Source organism: Tupaia chinensis, unplaced genomic scaffold (genome assembly GCF_000334495.1).
Source record: "Tupaia chinensis unplaced genomic scaffold, TupChi_1.0 Scaffold000133_1, whole genome shotgun sequence".
NCBI classification, from domain to species: domain Eukaryota; kingdom Metazoa; phylum Chordata; class Mammalia; order Scandentia; family Tupaiidae; genus Tupaia; species Tupaia belangeri.
The window spans coordinates 4,147,432-4,168,606 of record NW_006159602.1 but is presented as its reverse complement, the minus strand read 5'-3'; the positions used below and the strand labels follow the sequence as shown (position 1 = coordinate 4,168,606).

At 35.6% G+C, this 21,175-nt stretch overlaps 1 protein-coding gene across 4 annotated transcripts in view; it reads left to right on the top strand.

The window, feature by feature from the left end:
* Positions 1-21,175, top strand: part of TMEM260 (transmembrane protein 260) — an 82,521-nt gene that overhangs the window by 3,508 nt on the left and 57,838 nt on the right. For 3 of the 4 annotated variants that reach the window (XM_006144862.3, XM_006144863.3, XM_006144861.3), the window contains exons 2-3: positions 2,443-2,474; positions 3,204-3,355. In XM_006144862.3, coding sequence (XP_006144924.1) covers positions 2,443-2,474; positions 3,204-3,355 — 184 coding nt within the window. The remainder of the gene's footprint in view (positions 1-2,442; positions 2,475-3,203; positions 3,356-21,175) is intronic. The other variant, XM_014586419.2, reaches the window with a different exon arrangement.

The window sequence follows — 21,175 nt, the reverse complement described above, 5'->3', positions numbered from 1 at the left end:
CGAACTTACATGCTTCATCACACAAGAAGGAAAAATTTATTAAAATTTATTGGGACTGAAAATAGACAGAGATAAAACTACAAAATGTCCTTGGCAGTTTACACAGAAAACAGTTCTAAACATTTTTAGACCATAAACAATAGTCTATTTAGGATATAAAAAGTATCTGGTTTTTAAGGTGCTCATCAGTTTTTCCAGAAAGAAAAAAAAAAAAAGTTCTGAAGTAGTGACTTCAGTGAGCAATAGTTCTTTGGGTACCCACTTAGGGCTCCCATGATGTGTAAAGTCATTCTCATGAGATGGAGTTCTCTGAGTAGCAAAGATGGCAATGTGATAAAAGCCTTTTTGCCAATCTCTACATGCAGGGCGAGACTTAGATTCTTTGCGTGTGACCAGAGAGGGAGGCGGTGGTATCTTGTTAAGATCCTGAAATGGGATAGGATGATGTTTTTAAACGTCGTAGGAGAGAGAAGTGAAAACAACTAGCCAGAATGTGAGGCAACCTAAGTAAGTGCTAAATAGACTCAGGCAGCTTCTATGGAGGAGCAAGAAGTGATTAATTCTGATGGAGTTGGGAGGGGGCGTGTAAGGAAAGGTGTCACTGAAGGTGGCAATTGAACTAGACTTTGAAGGATTTAGGAGAGAGTGCTGGGGAAAATATTCCAGGGTGAGAAAATGAGCGAGAAGAGGTGAAAAAGAGGACCACTCCAGAGGAACAGTGGGTAATCAGATTTGACTAAAGTGAGCATAGGTTTCATGGGCATAAGCCTAACATAGGGACTTGGATGTCATGGACGGTCTGAATGGCATGCAGAGCAATCTAAGCTTCATTCAGTAAGCAGAGTGGCCATTGAGAGATTTTAGGCTAGGGATACAGTCCAGCTTTTTGTCTTTTTGTTGGAAGAGAAGTGGAATAGGTAAAGTAGTAGGATTTCAGTGTGAACATGGATTGAGTATCAGTCAAGACTTGCTATAGTGGGGCCAGTAGTTAGCGTAATGGCTAAGTCGCTGGACTCCCATGTAGTCGACTGTGGTTCGCGTCCCAGACCTGGTGGCTTAAAACTCACACCGGGCGTATGTGCGTGCGTGCCCAAGATCCCGAGAGAATAGAGAAGGGATTGTGGCGTGGCCATCCCGCCTGGGGGGTGATTTCTCGCTTTCTGTCTCTCTGTCTCTCTCTGTCTGGTGAGTGCATGCACCCTATAGCAAAAACCTCTCCAAAAAAAAAAAAAAGACTTGCTATAGTCCAGGCCAGAGAGAGTAAAGGTCTATATGTGTCTGGGGCCACAGACTATTACTGTCTATTGAAGGATAGAAAATGAGCAGTAGTTTTCCTAACAGGTAATAGTAAATCACAGATCTTCGATACTGATTGATTTCTTACATTGTAACTACTACCACAGTGTACAGGGATAAGTCAGAAATAGTCCTTGTACTCTGAATACTTAAAACATGAACAAATAGGCATTGAATTAGTGCATCATAATTTCAGAAATAATCACTAATGGTGAGGAACAGCTATAGACTATAAGGAATGTTGTGACTTAATGGTTTGAAAAAAATAAAAGAGGGTCTTCAAAATGCTCGTGGAAAATGGCCAATGCTGTCTTGGTGGTAAAATATGATGAGTCTCTGTGAAGCCATGCCACACAGAAAGGGTGTTGTTCAAGTCTGGAGACCTCCCTGAGTATGTTGACACGTGTGCCCATGCGCCAGGGCTGGCTGAAGGCTGGGGGTGGATCACAGCATCAAGGCCGTAGTGATGGTGCTGTCTATTGCTAATGGACAAAATAAATTTTAAAAGTTTGTGGAAAATGCATATTATGAAAAAAACCCTGCATGAATTAAACTTTGCACCAAAATAAATTCATAATGTAATTCCATTTTTCCACAAACTTTTTGAAGTCTCTTCATATAATGGTAGGACTTACTAGAAGAACCTGGGGTCAGTGTAAGACTTGGAAACTGTTTACAGATTTCTAACCTAAATAAACTAGAGACATGTTAGGGTAGTGTGGCACATTTTATGGGCTGTCCAAATCTCATATGTCTGCACATTTTACATATCATAAAATGAATCTTTACAGATTATGTTAAATTTTCAAGGGCTGATACAACATATTACATTAATGCTCTGTGACAGTGTTTGTATATTTGCAAGTAAATACAAATTTCTGGATGGAAAATAAGTATTTTTTTAAAAAACCATAATTCACCTATATTTTCACTGACCAGTTATTAAAAACTATCAGATAGTTTGTTCAATAAGATCTAAGGGAGAAAATATTCTTAGACTATTTCATGCTGTTAAATCTCTACAGATTTACAGTTTTATCCAGTCAAATTAATGCAAAACCCCAATGCAAGCATTTGGATTTTGAAAACTTTGGAGGAGTGTCATTTTCTAATAGTAATTATTGGTTTTACATTATTTTTTCACAGGGGAACTGATCACAGCCGCACATGAGCTTGGAGTAAGTATTAGTTTTATTGTTTAATCAATGCTCTCATTAACAGTTTTAGGAATTAAGAAAGTTTAATTAAGCATGGAGTAAAGTAGATTAATTTATTTTCAAACCCCAGTTTTTAGTAACTTATAAGTACAGTACGTGACAATTTACTTTAAGTTTTAAATCCAATTAAACTAAATTATAAAGCAAAGCCTTTACTATATATACAGTAGCTGGCTTATTATCACCCCAAATTTTGTATAAGCTGTGGAGAATAAAGTAAATCGGGTTAACAGTTTTAATAAGTTTATTATTTAATAAACTTTATTATGGTGCATGATCCCTTTAGGCAAGACCTTACGACTGTCAGCATGGTGGTAATCCGATAGCAGTGTGGTCTTTCAACTTTCTAACCAATACGATATTTCAGAACCTGCTTTTATTCAATAGCCTTTTAAATGACCCTAATGTACTGTGAACCCAGAGAACAAACTGCTTAAGAACTGACAATGAAATATGTCACCCTTTCTCTAGGTGACGCACCATGTGATAGACACTGCCAAATCCACTAAAGAAAATATTTATTTGTATTGGCACAAGAGGATTACAATAGAAAACCACTATTCAAACATTTAGTCATTGGCGGGTAATCTTTATACTTGTCTAAGAGCGGGACTACTTTTCATTGAAAGCCACTGTGACTCTTCCTTCCCTAGATGAAAATCTTCTAACTGTTGCAAATGTTTTCCGTAGGTTGCCCATCCTCCTGGCTATCCTTTGTTCACGCTAGTGGCTAAACTGGCAATTATTCTATTTCCTTTTGGTTCCATTGCTTACCGAGTCAATCTTCTGTGTGGCTTATTTGGAGCAGTAGCTGCATCCTTACTTTTTTTCACCGTTTTCAGGTAAAGTAGTTCATTAGCTAAAATTGTTGAGTAATTGGAGATATGGTTTTCTTATGGCCAGGTTAAACATTAAAAAAAATAAAAATCTTCTGTTCCTTGAACAATATCCCTAACTCATATGATTTCACTTTCTTAGCTTACAGTAATTTCATATGTATCTGACCCCTCAAATGATTACACAGTTGGTTCTGCTTCATACAAGGGAGTGAAGGTGTCACGAGTTCATTATCACAGTTCTCTGTTTAGGCAGAACTAATGAGGTTTGTCGTTTTAGGAAGATGCAGATGGGCTAGTTTAATTCAACATTTTGAAGTTCCTAAATGGTAAATATTATTTTTAGTTACTCACACTATTGCTGATGGGCAGCTGCCTATCAGGTCCAGAGCTAATGTCTGAATTGTATTCTAAATATGAACATGTTATATACTTTAAAAGTAAGGCTGTTCGCTAAGGAAATCACATTTGGGGCGTGGTTCAAGTACAATTTCACATTGTTCTGCTGTGGCTGTAGGAAAGCAGGCAAAGGAGACTCCACTTATTTTGCTGATGGAAGGCTTTCTTAGTTTGGAAGACTACCTTCAAAAAATGGCAGTTAGTTTAGGATATTAGTAAACTCATTTGTCTTTGACGTCTCCTTTATTAACTCAGACTGACCTCTCTCTAAGGATGATAGTGAAAAACAAAATACACTTCTTGTAAAGAGAAACATCAGATTAAAACACTTTTCCAAAAGCTTTTTCAAGTTTTATTTTTTTAAAATAATCTTTCTATATAAATATAGGGTAATTTGAATAGACAATTACAAATATCATTTTTGGAGACTAGTATTTTATGATAGTCACATTATTAATTATTTATAGAAAGGTAAAATTTAGCATAATTATAACTGAAGTTTACATTAAAATCTATTTGTGGAACCCTTTTAGATTTAAATATTATTGAACATTGACTGAATTTTATCTATATTATTTATTATGCATCTATTTAGTCTTACATGTTTTACTGACAGTCACATCTTTTAAAAATGAGATGTATAAAATAACATATGTTTGGATTAATTAATGTTGTGAATTTTTTCCCTAAATAGTTCAAATAATTTTTATTAGAATTATTTCTTCTTAATCTTTTATAATTAAGAATCTGTTAGTAGCTCCATTGAAAGAAAAACTGGTCTTTAAAAAAAAACAAACTAGGTTGAAATTTGGCACTTACCTGTCATATATTGAATATATGGGTTATTAGTTTTCACAAGACATTAAAAACAGCATTTAAAGAAACTGAAATACATTTTGATAGTTAATCTGTGCTTTAGAAAATAATTTATATAGCATATATGTTTATTTAAAGGTTAGGTAGATATATATTTAGCTCTTAAGCAAGTAAGGTGATTCATTTTGCCATTCCACAAGAGAACCACTATAAAAATCATATTAAAAAATCTTTTTAGAATCCAAATAACTTCAGACTGTAATTTTCTTTTTTGAGTTATTCACATTTAAAAATAGCTTTTATTAGAAATTATCCTTGATTATACAGGTTTTAGATTAGCACACTAGCCTATGACCCTTTTTTTTTAATATACAGTGTTAATAATAAATTTTTATACTTGGTGATGTATGTTTTAAATCAGAATTCTTAATATGATTAAGCTGGGTATTTGAGTGGTTTTAGCAGTCTTGTAGTACTTTGGAAAAGTTGCTTTCCTTCAGAAAAAGGATCAAACAATATTATCTCTCATATACACTTTAATATGAAAATACTTCATTATTTTGAATACAAATAATTGACAAGGTACACGTCCTTTGGGAACAACCTAGTTCAAGTGGCAAATCTGTTTTGTCAAACAATAGACACCCTTCAGAAAGGAGAAGCCATCTCTATGGTAATAGGACTAACAGTAGCCTATTGATTGAGTGGAAGAAGACATTATACAATGTCAGCTGGCTTGTTACAATTTCATTTGTTGTATGACCTGAACTTAACCTTTAAAACCTTTCTTCTGTGAATATAAACCCAGCAGCAGGACACAGTTTTCCTACGGCCATTACAGTGACGGCTTTTTCCAGTCCCAGCATACAGTAAACGTATTCCTGTACAGGTGGACTCCTTTATCAGAATTTGTTTAGGAGACATTTTACTACTTTATTCATTTACAGACTGAATCATCATTCCATTTCATTGTTGAATATTGAAGGGTTTTGATCCAGGAAACAGTTTTATTCTTCCTTTCCCCTCATCTCTTAAGAGAACATTACTGTACATGTAGGATTAGTGCTGACTGGTGTGCAGTAAATTAATTCTTTTAACAGGTTTAGGGTTTTTTTCAGGTAATTGTTCACATAGCATTCACTATATTTAGCTCTTGGGGTGGACATAAAGACCTTCTGTACCTTTTAAACAAAGATTGTATTTCAAAAGCAAATTTCTGTTTAAATGTGTTGATGTAAAAAGCTCTATTTTTTTTAGTAAACATGACTTCGATTGAAAGAACAATTTATTCGTTGTTTCCAATTACTATGTAATTTTTGCTTTTCTTGCATCTTTCTCTTGCTTTTAAAAGCTGTAAGATGTCATTAACACTGCATTTTTTGTCAATCTTTCCTAATGGTTGGCAAGAACTCATTTATATTTGCTTCAGTCTAATGTAAAAAGCACATGAGTAAGACAGCACATTGAAAGCTGTATGTGTCACTGTGGCTTATTGAAATAAAAATAGTAAGCTTGTGACAGTATTTCTGTATGCATTTATTTATGTATTGTCCTCTTCAGGGGCATTTTTAAGTGAGCATTTGTTAGAGGAATTTAATCTAATACATTTCATTTATATGAAATAGTATTTATTTTATTCATGTGTACTTCTGTGTATTTAGGACTATGTAATTCAACTAGTGTTTTATAGGGACTGAATTTTCTATTTTAAGGCAATTGAAGTAAATAATTTTTGACTTTGGTATGTGATACTTAGTGTCCTTTTCTATTTGAAACCCACAAATCTATTCATATAAAATTTAAGTTATAGGTAATGTAAATCACTAATGTGAATACCATATGTAGCATTGCTTTATCCTTGAATTTTGAAACTATTTTCTAGTTCTTATATATTGAATTAAGAAGGAAGATTGAAGTCACTATCATTAAACATTTACATTTTTGTATTTCATAGGTTCTGGTATCACCGAAAGAGTAGGGAATATGTCAATAGCATTGTATAAAAATTCTTCACCTCAGGGAACATTTAAATTGCTTATGATCTCAGATGAAGGCATATCTTGTATTGTTTATTTTGGTAGTTACAGGATAGGGAATATATTCACAACAGGCTTGAGAGTCAGCATATCCTCTTTAAACTATTATAGGCCAAACATACCTGCAGAAAAATTCATTCAGCAGTGTTTGTTGATCACACGTGTGAATTGAAAGTAAAACTCCTTTAGTTTTTAAAGTCAAAATTCAGTGCTTATTTTAAAGAAAGTAAGACAAAGTAAGCATTAAGCAATTTTCAAATATTTTTTCTTTTAAAAAAAGGAATATTTCACATTTTTAGGAAATTTTCCTGAAGAGACTTTCTTATGCTGTTAACAGTACAGTAAGAAATAAGATCTCTGAATGTCCAGCAGGTTACCTAGATTATATGAATATAAATAATAATTTCAGGTATACTGATACTATGCCTGTTCACTGCAAAGAACTTATGATCCATTTCAGTAATATTTCAATATCTTCTAGCAGATTGCTTTGTGCCAGTAGTATTTTATTCATGGGATTTTGTAATTTTTATAATTCACATATTTCTAAATATTATGTTACTCCTAAAAATTAATTTGATTAAACTTTTGGAAAGTGAATACTTGATTCTGAGCACCGGGTCTGCTATTCTTACAGCTTCAGTTAAGATTCCATTCAAAAAGAATAGAAAATTAAAATGCCATACCTTAGAGAATGCAGAATCTCCTGCTTAAGGGACATTTGGATTTTCCAGCTCAAAGAGTATTTTAGATTATTGCCATAGAGAATAATGCGAAGCTCTTCCTAATTTCAGAAGTAACTATGCATAAGTAACAAATAGTCCCCAAGTTTTTGTAGTTGAAGAAGAATGGAAAGTACTGGAGCATTAATTTCCATTCAGAAGAATATCTGTCTTGATCCCTGGTTAATTGATCATATATTTCTCTCGTACTTGTATTAAAATTGCATTGACTCAGACTGGTTAAGCATATTAAGAGCTTGGTTCATTTGCATTTTCTTATAAGTAGAGGGACATATTAGGCTCAAATAGCACTTCATTTTGAAGGGGAAAAAGCAGGGCAAAAACTCTTTTTTAAGACTGTAGAGTCTTTTCTGACAGCTAGTCAGAGTTAGAATTAGTTCAAGGAAATGTTAATAATGCACTGCCTGGCCTAATCCCTTTGATATCACCAGGTATCCTCCTGTTCATGGGTTAATTGCTTTAAAAGCGAAGGCAATATTCTGAGCGGTGGGCCGCTTCACCTTTTCACAGCTGTTACCATTGAGTGACAACTAAATCCCATGTGTAAGATGAGGAAGAGCTCAATCTCCAATTGGGAGAAAATTTATGTAAACCGCAATCCCTTCAGAATGTGCGGAAGTCATAGACTTTCTTGATTTACTCTGCTTTTCCCAGAAAGCTCTATTGTTCACTTTCCTAAGTCCCATCAACCCTTTGTAGCAGAATATCACAGCGGCAGCAGATAGCTTGAAATATATAAATGCTATCATAGCTCTGATTAATAGCAGTGCTTATGAGTCAAGTCTGATAACAGTGCAGCTCTCCACTCAATTTCAGATACTGCTAATGGAATCTGTCTTCTCCAATTGTAATATGAGAAGGCCTAATTTGCCATGGAGCTTGGAGCTGTCACCAGTAGGGGATTGTGGGGTCAGATGGGAGCTGCCAGGTTTTTGCCCTGCAGCTTGTATCTCTCACTTTGAATAGAGCAGCCCCCTGCCTGCCAGTTAGCTGATAGGCCGCCGTGGGGTTTATGCCACTATATACAATAGGAAAGGGCTACATAGGCTGACTTTATAATTGTGAAGCTAGCTCATATTTCCACAGCTACTGTGCTGCATAATTTCTAATAAGTGGTTTTAACAAATGTCAGATTATGAAAAGTTTCCTCAATTACAAAAACTTATAAAACATTTAAATTGCTAAATCTGTTTCCTGCCGAGATTTTGCCAGTGGAGCTAGTCATCAGTTATTATGGCTGTAATAATAAATGCATATATTTTTAAAAATTACAAATGCAGTGATAGATCGGAACTCATATAGATTTGCTGCTTTCCAAAGCCATAAAAATAGAAAACAATTGAAATGTTTATACTTCAGAACTTTGCATAATAAGATTACTTAATATTAAATCTCTATTGTTGATTAAGTTGGTTAGTGTTGCTGATGAAAGTAGTTTAATACCCTCATTCTGTTGATTTTAGTTATTTGGATGTTTTAAGTTTACTTCATATACTTCTAGTATATTAACATTAAAAATTATGCAGCATCTTCTAAGTTTTCAGTTAAAGGGGACTTAGTGTGATAACTTCCTTGGCAGTACCTTTGAGAATAATATGCGGGCATATACTTTTAACTAATTTTAGCTTTGCTGCTGCATGCAAAATAACACTGTCAATATTGAGTAACAAGTTAAACTTAAGGTCTTCTGTGTATTTACACATTTTAAATGAAATTGACTAAAATCTGTAACTTGATAGTTAAACTTAGCTATACCTCAAGAAGGTATCGCCTCTTATACAAGTTTTCTGTCATATCATGAAAACTTAGTAAAAGAAATCATTGTGATTCCGTTTAGTACTTTCCCTTCACATACTCAGGTCTAAGTTGAGGTGGTATAAAAAATTGTTCTGAACCTTGGATAGTTTTATCATTTACTTGTTAATATATAAATCTTAATTCCAATAGAAACTGTGTAATTACATTTTATTTACAGAAACTAGTCATAATGTTAGTCCCTTCATTTCAGTGATCATTTTACTTTTGGAAGGCTTTTTAATTTTTTACCAGTATTATTTACTGGCTTGAAATCAGGAATAATACTTTGTACTTTTCCTTTTAGAGTGCTGGTAGTTAATATTTTTGTATCTGAAATTGAGGGTGGAAACACTTTTCCTTTTGATTGAACCTTTCTATTATGAAATAGAAATCGCCTCAGAAGGATTTTATCTAGAGCGACAGTAACATTATTTAAAATGTGGGGAAAAAGAACTTATTTGCACATTTGTCAAAAATGGAAATGTTAAAAAAAAATTATGTTCAGTGGCAGTGGCATCAGAGCTAGAACTTCAATATACCATGTCCTAAATTATTGATTTATGTTCATTAGATCTAAACTTGAAGGCAGTTCAGTCCTATTGGCTCTCTACCTGGTCACTTACTATAATTTTCTCACAGAGCCCCTGGCACATGTGAGACGGCCCGGACACATGGGACTGTTGAGTGACCCACCACCAAAAGAAGGAAGTTTAGCAGTGCTTAGGTTTTTAGTAGCTCAACTTCTCAGTTTGACCATTTCCCACATACACTGGAGAGAGAAATATACTGTCGATCATATGAATGTGCCAAAAGGGAACACTTACGTCATTTTCATATGTAGGAGAGGAGGGAAGTGGTAGATGTGTAGTTGTGTCCTGCTTTACTATACTTTTCCCTGTACTCCATTACACTTTCTTAGTCATCAGGATGAATCCACATTAATGATAATTTATCGTACAGTGTTGTTCAGATGCTGCACTGTGGCTGCCTGCTTAAATTCCACTCACTTCAAGTAGGAGTTCTCAATGTAGATGGAGTGTACCCACCATGTTGGGTTCTTTGTATGCAAGTAACGCTGGAGACAAATACATTCATGAATTTTATGAGGTACATCAAATGTGTGTTCAGAAAGAATTTCAGGTTTGTTATTTGCCTTTTGATTTAGGGTTAGACAAACATGTGACTCCACATGAAAATCAAATACCACATAGTGAAAAGAAAAATATACCTTATCATCAATAGCAAACTGGTGTCAATGGTGTAAATTGTAACCTTCTGATTTATCCATTGTGTCAACAGTTGAGTAGTGTTCCATCAGTGAGCAAACTACTACACGATCAGTACTTTTCTTAGGAATTTTATCTGTCTTGTAGATTTTTGTGGATCAAAAGAAGCCAATTACTTTTTTTTTCTTTTTTTTAGAAATATTTATTCAATTTTACTATTATTTTTTAAATTTGACCAGAGAGAGAGAGAATGAGAATGTAAGCCACCAAGTCTGGGACTCAAACCTCAGTCGGCCATGTGGGAGTCCAGAGCCCTAACCACCACACTACCTGCCAGACTCCACAGTTATGTTCTCACCAAAGACTTCTGATACTCGCATGTATTAGGATGCTTTTAACAGCATCTTCCTTAGAGAATTTTTATCATATGCATTATCTGGTTGATATTTTAAACACTATACCTCCCTTCCCCACTATCAATCACACTTTTGATATGTCTTCTTTATTGATTAAACACTGTGCTCTCCTGGAATGTTAACTACTTGATTTTAGTGTTATCCCAAGTAAAATATGATTGGGAAGATTCACTTACTGCAAAATATATTGCATATACATATATAATACGTATTATATATGCATATTACATATGTAATATGTATATTACATATACATATGTAATATGTATATTACATATACATATATAATGCATGAATAATAAAAATGTATTTATATAAAATAAAACATACAACTAGACCCACATGAGACCCTCTCTGTATGTACTGGGCATACATGCATGTCTATGATCCAGACTGGCTGGGCTGAGGGGGATGATAGTGTGAAGACTTTCTTGGGCATATCAGTCTGTCTTTCCCTCTTTCTCTCATGGAAGAAACAAATAAACTTAAAAACATATTTATCACCAGCTGATGGCATGGTTGTTAAGGTGTCTGGATCCTACATGACTATGTGGTTTTAGTCCTGGGCCCAGTGACTCGGGAAACACACCAGGTATGTATGACTAAGCCAGTCATGTGTGCTTATGCTGGGTATGTGTGCTTGTGTGCCCAAAATTCCAAAAGGAGAATAGAGGAGAAGGGATTGCAGTGTGGCCATGCCCCTGGGAGATACTTTCTCGCTTTCGCTCTCTCTCCAGTGAGGGTATACATCCTAGCAGATTTTTAAAAATATATGCGTATATATACACATATTTATATTTATTTGGAAAAATAAGTTGACTGATTACTGCTATTGACACAGGACTGTCTTTTACAACACAATGGTTAGGCTATTAAAATGATCACAATAATGATGTTTGATGTGATCTTTTCTTCACAGGGCCTCAAGAGATTTTAACTTGTGAGATTTTATCTCTGTAACTCAGGTTGAAGTAAAAATTTAAAGCAATCCCTCCTTAGACCTTGCCTTGTGAAGCTGTATGAGAAGATTGAAAATGAAAAACATTTTTTCTCATTTTTTGTCTAATTCATCATAAAATGCTCTAAGTTAAAATGTAAAATAGTTTAGATTATTTGCAATATATTAGTGAGTTGTAGTGAAAAGAGTTCTCATTTTATTCACAATCTCACCCAATTTTTTTTCTTTTTCTCCAGTTTACTTTTATTTCGGTTGAACTAATTTAACTAATTTCAGTAGAGAAGTATGTCTTTTAATTTCAATGAGATAATTTTAAGATTCTATTTTAGCATGTTACTAACTCCTCAGTTACTTTTTAAAATAAAAATAAATATTTAAGCACATTTGTTCAAGAGAATAAAATATAAATTGAAAGTAGAGCTCCTGGATTGTCAAGTGGTAATACAGTGGTCCTCTTGGTTATGTCATTTAATTGTGGGAAAAAAATCATCAGACTTTAGTCTCTGGGTAGGTGACAGTTATTTCGTTTGTCTTATTTTGAAGGGTACTTATAGTTTATCTGCACTTTATTCTCTATAGATCATATAAGACAGCTTGTTTTGTGAGCTCAAATCAACAATTTCATTTTAAACTATACTTAAATAATACTGTCAGATTGGACATTTATATATTTTTAATAAATTAATTTTTCTGGTTTTTTTAAAAAGTTCATTTCTTCCTTCCATGAACTAAAAAGACAGACAGAGAAACAGCACCCCCTACGGGGTCTTGATGCTGCCATCTACCCCTAACTTCACCTAGCTCTAAATCATGGGCATGGGTGTGCTTGGAGTACTCAGGGAGGTCTCTGGATGTGAACTCAAGAACCTGACCCTTCATTTATTTATCATTTTCAAGTCTGTAAATGTATTTTTAAGTTTGTTTATTTCTTTCATGACGGAGAAACAGAGAGACATGCAACTCAGCAGGGTTCTCACACCATGATCCACCCCAGCGTTAGCCAGCCCAGATGACGGACACATGTCCATGGCATGCTCAGGGAGATCTTAAGATGGGAACCCAGGACCTTCCCATGTGGGTCTGGTTACATGACTGCTGCACCACTGCCTGACACCCTCCATTTATTCTTTAAAGAAAGATGTATTTAGCCAGAAATTTGGACTACCAATTTATTTAATAGTATTACATATGGTAAGATTCATGAATGTTTCACTTATAAAAATGCCAAAACAGTTTAAGTGTATATTGTTGCCTTTCCTCAGCAAGTAAAATGTCAGCATGTGCTTCCTGGTTAGAGTTATTCCCAAGAGAGATTGTAAGTAACTTGTCCTGCCATTCACTTACAGGATAGCCTTTCATTGATAGGAATGATAATTGACCAGGCTCATAAGATAACGAAGGCCACAGCAATAAGGGCAGTGGATTAATTGGAGGCCCTAGAAATTCAGTAGACTCAGGAAAATACCTTTTTTAAAAACTCGTAATAAACAGATAATTAAAGAACATCTCTGTCACCTCTCTTGCTTAAAGTTTTAGATTTACCTTCAGTCATATTCATTATGTTTGTAGCATCACCTAGGTAAGCCTTCTGTACATTTAATGTTTTTTTCCTATCTCAAATATGCAGTGGCTTATTGATATGAAGGGTTTATTGATATTTGGCTCAATAAAACCTAGGAGGGGAGCTTCATGGTATTTTGTTTGAAATTTCACAAGAATTTGAGAAAATGTAAGGAATTTGCTTTTACACATCAGTTTGTGAAAAGCAATGTGAGTAACTGTGAACCTTCTCTATTTATTGTTTCCTTTGAAATATTTATTTTATACATGGTAATAAATTGAGTAATATGAAAATTAAAAATATTTTTAAAGTAAATTATTATTTCTGTACTCTTGCCAAAAGAATATATAAAGACTTAAAGTACAGAATGATGAAATGATTATTTCTTAGTTATTTTAGAAACTAAGAAATTATATACATTTGTTCATATGCATATTACTTTTTAAAAAGAAATAGTGTAACAAATTAAGAAATTCTTTTAAATTTCCCTTAATTTTAATTTGTTAATTTGTTTTCCTAAATTGCATTCTTATTTAATTTTTAAAAGATAGCTTTTCTTAAAGGAATTATTTAACTTTATTTATTTATTTGCTTATTTTAATTTGACCAGAGGGACAGAGTAAGAGAGAGGGAGAGAGGGAAAGTGAGAAAGCAAGCTTCTAGGTCTGGGACTTGAACCGTAGTCGGCCATGTGGGAATCCAGCACCCTTAACCACTATGCCACCTGCTGACCCCAAAAGATACCAGTTTTGTAAAAATAACAGACTGTAACAATAAAGGATGTGGTTCTTTTTTTTTTTTTTCTGTCAGAATTATCAAGGAAGGGAGGGAGAGGACAAAGTACCCCTCAGTAAGGCGTAGTCATGCTGCAATCCCATCACCATTTCTTCATCTCATCAGGATCTGGGGGCACACACATATGCCCAGTGTGTTTTTCAATCTACCAGAGCTGGAATTCAAATTGCATAGTCGACTTTGGGGGATCCGACTCCCTTAACCACTAGGCTATGGGCCTGGCTTGGCATAGTTCTTAAAAGAAACAATTTAGGGAACCAGCAGTTGGCGTAATGGCTATGTCGCTGGACTCCCACGTAGTCGACCGTGGTTCGTGTCCTGGACCCAGTGGCTTAAAACTCACGCCGGGCGCGTGTGCGTGCGTACCCAAGATCCCGAGAGGAGAATGGAGGAGAAGGGATTGCGGCGTGACCATCCCCCCGGGGGGTGATTTCTCGCTTTCTGTCTCTATGTCTCTCTCTGTCTGTGAGCGCCACGCGCGCAAAATAGAAAATTCAAAAAAAAAAAAAAAAAAAAAAAGAAACAATTTATGCCAATAGCAGAACATCTTTTGTCTTGATTTTTTTGCAATTAAAAAAAAAATTCTATAAAACATTGTTCCACTAGCATTTGAAACTAAAGATTAAGTATGCTGAAATATATATGTATATGCACAAAGGAGATCTTCAAATGTTCATAAAAAGTGCATATTATAAAAAACTATGCATGGATTTCAGATTCTTTTTGCACCAAAATAAATTCATACTTTAATTTTCCCACACACTTTTTAAAGTCTCCTCATATGTATGTGGGAAAACTTAATTTTCAAAAGATCAAATAGCTTTTCTAGGGATGAACACACAAACTCACATAAAAACACAGAGATTAAAAAATACATTAATATGTTGTTATGGTTATCTTATTCAATGGTAGCAGTAGTCCAAAACTAAATTTGTTTCTTTTGCTACTCATTATATAGAGAATATTAACCTTTTTTTTTTTTTTTTTGGAGAGTTTTTCGCTGTAGAGTGCATGCACTCACCAGACAGACAGAGAGACGTAGAGACAGAAAGCGAGAAATCCCCCCCCCCCCAGGGGGATGGTCATGCCGCAATCTCTTCTCCTCCATTCTCCTCTCAGGATCTTGGGCATGCACGCACACACGCCCAGTGTGAGTTTTAAGCCACTGGGTCCGGGACACGAACCACGGTCGACTACGTGGGAGTCCAGCGACATAGCCATTATGCTAACTGCTGGTTCCTGAGAATATTAACTTTTTAAAATTCTCATGTATATTTTTATTTTTAAGAATTATTTATTTAATTTTTTATCCATTCATTTATTTTAATTTGACCAGAGAGACACATGGGTGGGGTTGGGGGGATGAGAAAGCAAGCCACCAGATCCAGGACTCTAACCGTGGCTAGCCATGTGGGAGTATCCAGCACCTTAACCACCACACCACCTGCTGGTCCTTCATTATGTTTTAGGTTACAGTTAAAAATGTACATTCCTGGGACCAGCAGATGGCGGAAGGGTTACATCACTAGACTCCCAAATGGTTAACCGTGTCCCAGACCCGGTGGCTTCAAACTCATGCTGGGCACGCGCATGTATGTATGTGTGTGCACGTGTGTGGGCGCGCCCCAAATCCTGAGAGGAGACTGGAGGAGAACGGATTGTGGCATGGCCATTCCCCCTTGGGGGTTGATTTCTTGTTTTCTGTCTTTCTCTGTTTCTGTGGCAAGTGCATGTGCCCTATAGCAAATATATCTCTGGAAAAAAAAGAGAAATGAAGTTACAAGTAGGCTGAGACCAAATCATGAAAGGTCTTGACTATCATGATAAGGAGCTTATATTATGTTTTATAATTAAAGGAGGGTCATTAAAGGGTTGGATGCAGAAAACTGCAAAATTGGATATGCTTTGGATCTCTCACTCTGACGGCAAGTGGTGGGCATGGGACTGGAAGAAAACAGCTCATGGTGTTGGATTAATTTGAGTCTGAGGTAATGATGATAACTGAAAAAGGGTAGTAGTATGGGTAGAAGAGAAGGAGGTTAAGGTGCTGGATCCCACATGGCTGACTGCATGAGTTCTGGACCAGGTGGCTTGAAAATCATACCAGTCGCATGTGCACGCATACCCAAAATCCCTAGAGGAGACTGGAAAAGGAACTGTGGTATGGCCGTCCCCCTGAGGTATTTCCCAGGCGGGGAATGATAAGAAAGTCCTACTATAAATTAATCCTCAGGAAACTCAAGACTCACTCACTTTCTGTCTGGTGAGCATATGCACCCTATAGCAAAAAATAAAAATAAAGAAATAAAAAATAAAAAAAAAAAAAAATAAATAAAAAAAAACTAAACAAAAATTTATTAGGTAAAATTGACAGGATATAATATGTTTGGCAAGGAGAAAAAGCTTTGACCATGACTCCCAGGTCTCTTTACTTCGGTAAGTAGGTAGATAATAAAAAACACAAAGACAACACAGGAGCAGGGATGAATTTTAGGGAAGTGGATAAGAAGTTAATTTTGCATAGGTCGACATTAGGTTCTAGGGGACATTTTGAACTATAGTGCCATTGGTGTGGGGTATAGAGCAGTCAGCTGGAGTTACATAAGTTGGATATGTAAGTTGCAGTTATCTAAGGACAAGGGCAGTGCTGGGACAGATTTGGTTCTTTCCATTTGTGATTGGTAGTCAGAATCAAGACAGAATAAAGCCACCTAGGCAGAGTGTGTAGCAAAGACCAGCTGCCCAAGAATGACATCTTGGGCTATAGTGGCTTTAATAGAGGTATTGAAAGAAGAGAAGACATTCAGAGAAAATACTGAGGGCGAATCCAGGACCATGTGAGGGAAACCAGGCTGGTGTAGGGTCCCCAACATCAACTCGGTAGCCTGACGGGGGAGGGGGTAGTCATCAGCACTGGCAGAGAGGTCCCAGAGCCTGTCTCACGGGGGACCTCACGAGACCAATTTCAGTAGAACACTACAATGAGACAGGGTGGATGCTACAGATGTGGACAACGTGAGGCTGATGCTGAGTGTAACCATGACCCTGGAACTTGTCTTCATGAGTCACCCTTGATGTCAGCTTGCTTTTTAGCTGTCTCTGCCTCATTAGGTAAAATGAAGCATGCTCAGATAATGCTCAGGAAATGTGGCCAAAACAATGAGATGAAGACATCTAAAGTCTTCAGAAAATCTTTGTCCTTACATTGCTGACATCATCCTTTGGCTTATAGCATAGATTACAGACTCAGCTTGCTGTGTCATGACGTGAACATGGGGGAATCACAGCTCCTTGCTAGCATGTGTGTAAATCATGGCATTGGGCCACACAACTGTATTCCTACACCGCCTTCACCCTGCAGCAGACCTGTAGCCTTCATGCTATACTAAACACTGCTTGGCTTTTGGGACAAATACTTGTTTTAATGAAAAATCTGATGATTCTGGGAACGGCAGTATTACAGTCTTTTCCTTCATGTGCTCCTTTCAGCAATGAAGTCCAGCATTGTTTAACTGGCCTGTTCTGTCTTCCCCAATCCACTTTCCACCGCCACCATGACTATCTTTCATTTTACTCAATGCCCCATACCCAGGCCGTCTTCACTTTAATTGAGACCCACAGTCTTTTGTACATCCTTTTTATCTCTGTCAGCCCCTAACTGACTTTGTCTCCTTCCCTTTCAATCTAGGCCTAATGGTTGTTACTTTAACTCCTTTTCCTTCCTGTCCATCTTCTGTCCCTCCTACCTAGTAAAGTGCCTAAGGCTGGCTCTGTCCAGCCTCTCTCGGCCTGGCCCCAGTGTTGCAAGCCTTTCCATAGCCATGGGGACTAATGCTGCCCCTCCATACCCATTCTCTGTATCTCCTACCTCAGCTGAGCATATGTTGCTGCAACAAAACTTTATATGTATACCTCCTGAGCCTGCAGTTTTTTTCTATAATAGCCATTTCAAATTACTTCTGCTTTTATTAAGCCACTAGTTTGTACATATTACATCGGCAGTAATTATTGATAGATTCTGAATCTTAGCATAAAGTAAACTTTTAAAGTGTGTTAAAATATGTGCATTTTGGGGCCAGTAGGTGATGTAGTAGTTAAAGTGCTAGACTCCCATTTGGCCAGCCATGGTTTGAGTCCTGGACCTGGTGGCTTGCTTGCTTACTTTCTTTCTTTCTGGGTCTCTCTCTCTGGTGAATGCACGTGCCCTGTAGCAAATTGAAAATAATAATAATAAATAATTCTTTAAAAAGTATGCAAATTCAGAATTTGACTTATAAATTGCTGTTGAAATCAAAGAAATTCAGACAGGCTTAGCCTATGTAGATTATTTCCTGAAAAACGTAAATTAGTAAAATGATGGGACCTCCAAATTGTTTCAAATTAAAAGAATTATTTATTCAATTTTATTTATTATCATTTTTTAAATTTGGTCATAGAGAGACAGAGAGAGAAAGAGAAGGGGGAAATGAGGAAGCAAGCCATCAGGTCTGGAACTTAAGCCACAGTTGGCCTTGTAGGAGTCTGGTGCCCCAACCACCACAACACCTCCTGACCCCTATATTCTACATCCTACAATATGGATGTACACATAACTTTCTGCTCACATACGCATTGTCCCTCTCTTCCATTTTCCCCAATACCAAGAGAACTTAAACATTTATGTTCAGAATCTCCCCACAGTTTCCCTTGAAAATAATACATAATAAAAAAGGCAGTATATTTCAGTCAGGGTCCTTGGTTGCAAGTAATTGACTTTGGCTGTGCTTAGCAGAGAAGAAATGTATTCAAAGGAAGCTGGGAAGAACTCTACACTTCAATAATAATAAGACAATCCAATTTAAGAAATAGGCAAAGGATCTGAATAACCCTTTCTCCAAAGAAGATGTACAGATCGGCAGTAAATACAGAAAAAGATTCTCACCATTGTTAGCCATTAGAAAGATTCAAATAAAAAACTTCAACTCTCAGTAGATAGATACCTCTTTATACCTACGAGAATAAAAGCCAGATAGTGTTAACTAGGATGCAGAGAAATCGGAGCTTCATAGGCTACTGTTGGGGAAACAAAAAAAATTAAGAGATCCACTATCTACTACCCTGTGTCTTACTTACATTAGGACTACAACCCAAATACTTATAGACTTAGTTTAATTTCTGAGCAAATTCATTTGATGCTAAAAATGTAGAGATTATAGGTTTGATTTACATTACCGGTTTTATAATCAGTTAGTTACCTTCTCTTCTATAACTTTACTCAGCAGTCTCACAAATTATTTCTCTGATACTAAGGGAAACCAGATGAAAAAGTGTATGGATTATTCATTCCAAAACCATCCTGACCTTAGGGGGGAGATAGGGAGAGAAATTCAGATTATAGACATTGTTGATATGGGATTAGTCTTCAATAAAATGCTAATATACCTAACTATGTGTAATTGTCTAAGGTGACTGGATAAATTTTATCACTGAACTCAATAATTTTACCTTACTTTCTTCAATTTTTAAAACCTTAGGAAATATTTGAAAAGGCAGTTAACATAGTTTATAATTCCAGTAATTAATGTCAACAGTTCAAACACTTTAGGGTGTCTTCCTGAGCATAATAACATGTGTTAAAAATCATAGTAGATTAGTGAGTCTTGAGTTTTCTTCCTGAGGATTCATTTATTACAAGACTTCCTTCTCAGTTCTTTTTAATTAACTGTTTCATGTTTTTAAACTTTGACTAATTGTCCTTTTAAAAAAATAATAAGTTAAAACAAGACTTATTATTTAAACGGGTAGTGTGCTGTTTTGATAACATAGAAGTAAACACAATTCTAATAATTCACAAAACTTTGTTATACTCTTCACTCCAGGAGGTAAATAGATAACCCAGTAAAAATAAAATTTATCACTAGAGTAAATTATTTGATATTAAAACTAAAATAACTGCCCTTTACCCCATTGTGTGGTGGTTCTAAGTAGCTATCCTAGCAGTTTGAATCCTGATTCTGCCACTTAGTTGCCGTGGGACTTTATCACAATTACCTGGCCCTTCTGAGAGGCCTTAATTTCTTCATTTGACAAAAGGCAGTAGATAGGATCTAATCTATTTATAGATTATTGTGTAAATTAAATGAGTTAATATAAGGAAAGCGCTTTGACCAATACCTGACACGTGGTAGGCAAAAACCTCCGTAAATAATAGCAAATTATCATCTCAGGAACTTGTTAATTTTTTTCTTTTAATTTTGACATGATTTCAGATTTAGAGAGAAGTTGCAAGAATAGTTCGTTTTTGTATACCCTTCACCCAGGTTCCCCAAATGTTCACATTTTACCATATTTGCCTTTAGCCTTGATTCTGCATATATGTATTGTTACTGTTTTGGTTTTAGACATTTGAGAGTAAGCTACAGACTTAGTGCCTTTGTATCTTTAAATGCTTCAGGGTATGTTTCTTAAGAACAAGTACATAGTCTCACATATTCACAGCACAGTTCTCAAATCAGGAAGTCATTGATACAACACCATAGTCTGATCTAACACCTTGACTCAGATTCTGTCAGTTGTCCAGTGCTTTATATACCAGAGGAAAATCCAAATCATGCCTTTCATTCTTTTGTTATATTTATTTATTGGATTGTTGGGAAAGTCATGATTTATATAAAGAAAAACATGTCTTGACTTTCCTAACAAACTTAATAGTTTTCTTAATCTAGAATTATTCTTTGGGTTTGTTTTGGGTTTTGTTTCTTTGTTGGTGTTGTTTTGGGGTTTTTTTTGGGTTTTCAGAACTTTAAATTTTTGATGTATTCCACAGAACATCCTTCAATTTGAATTTGTCTGATACTTCCTCATGTCTGATACATTCCTTCTGGTAGGAATATCATAGAAATGATGCTGTGTTCTTTTATTTATTTTTTTATTTCAATTTGCTAGAGAGTATGTGCGTTCACTGGGGGAGAGAGAAAGAGAAAGGTTAGAAAGCACGCCCTATGGGGGATAGTCACACCGCAATCTTTTCTTCTCCATTTCTTTTTTTTTTTTTTTTTTTTATTTTTTTTTTTTTTTTTTTTTTTTGGGAGAGGTTTTTT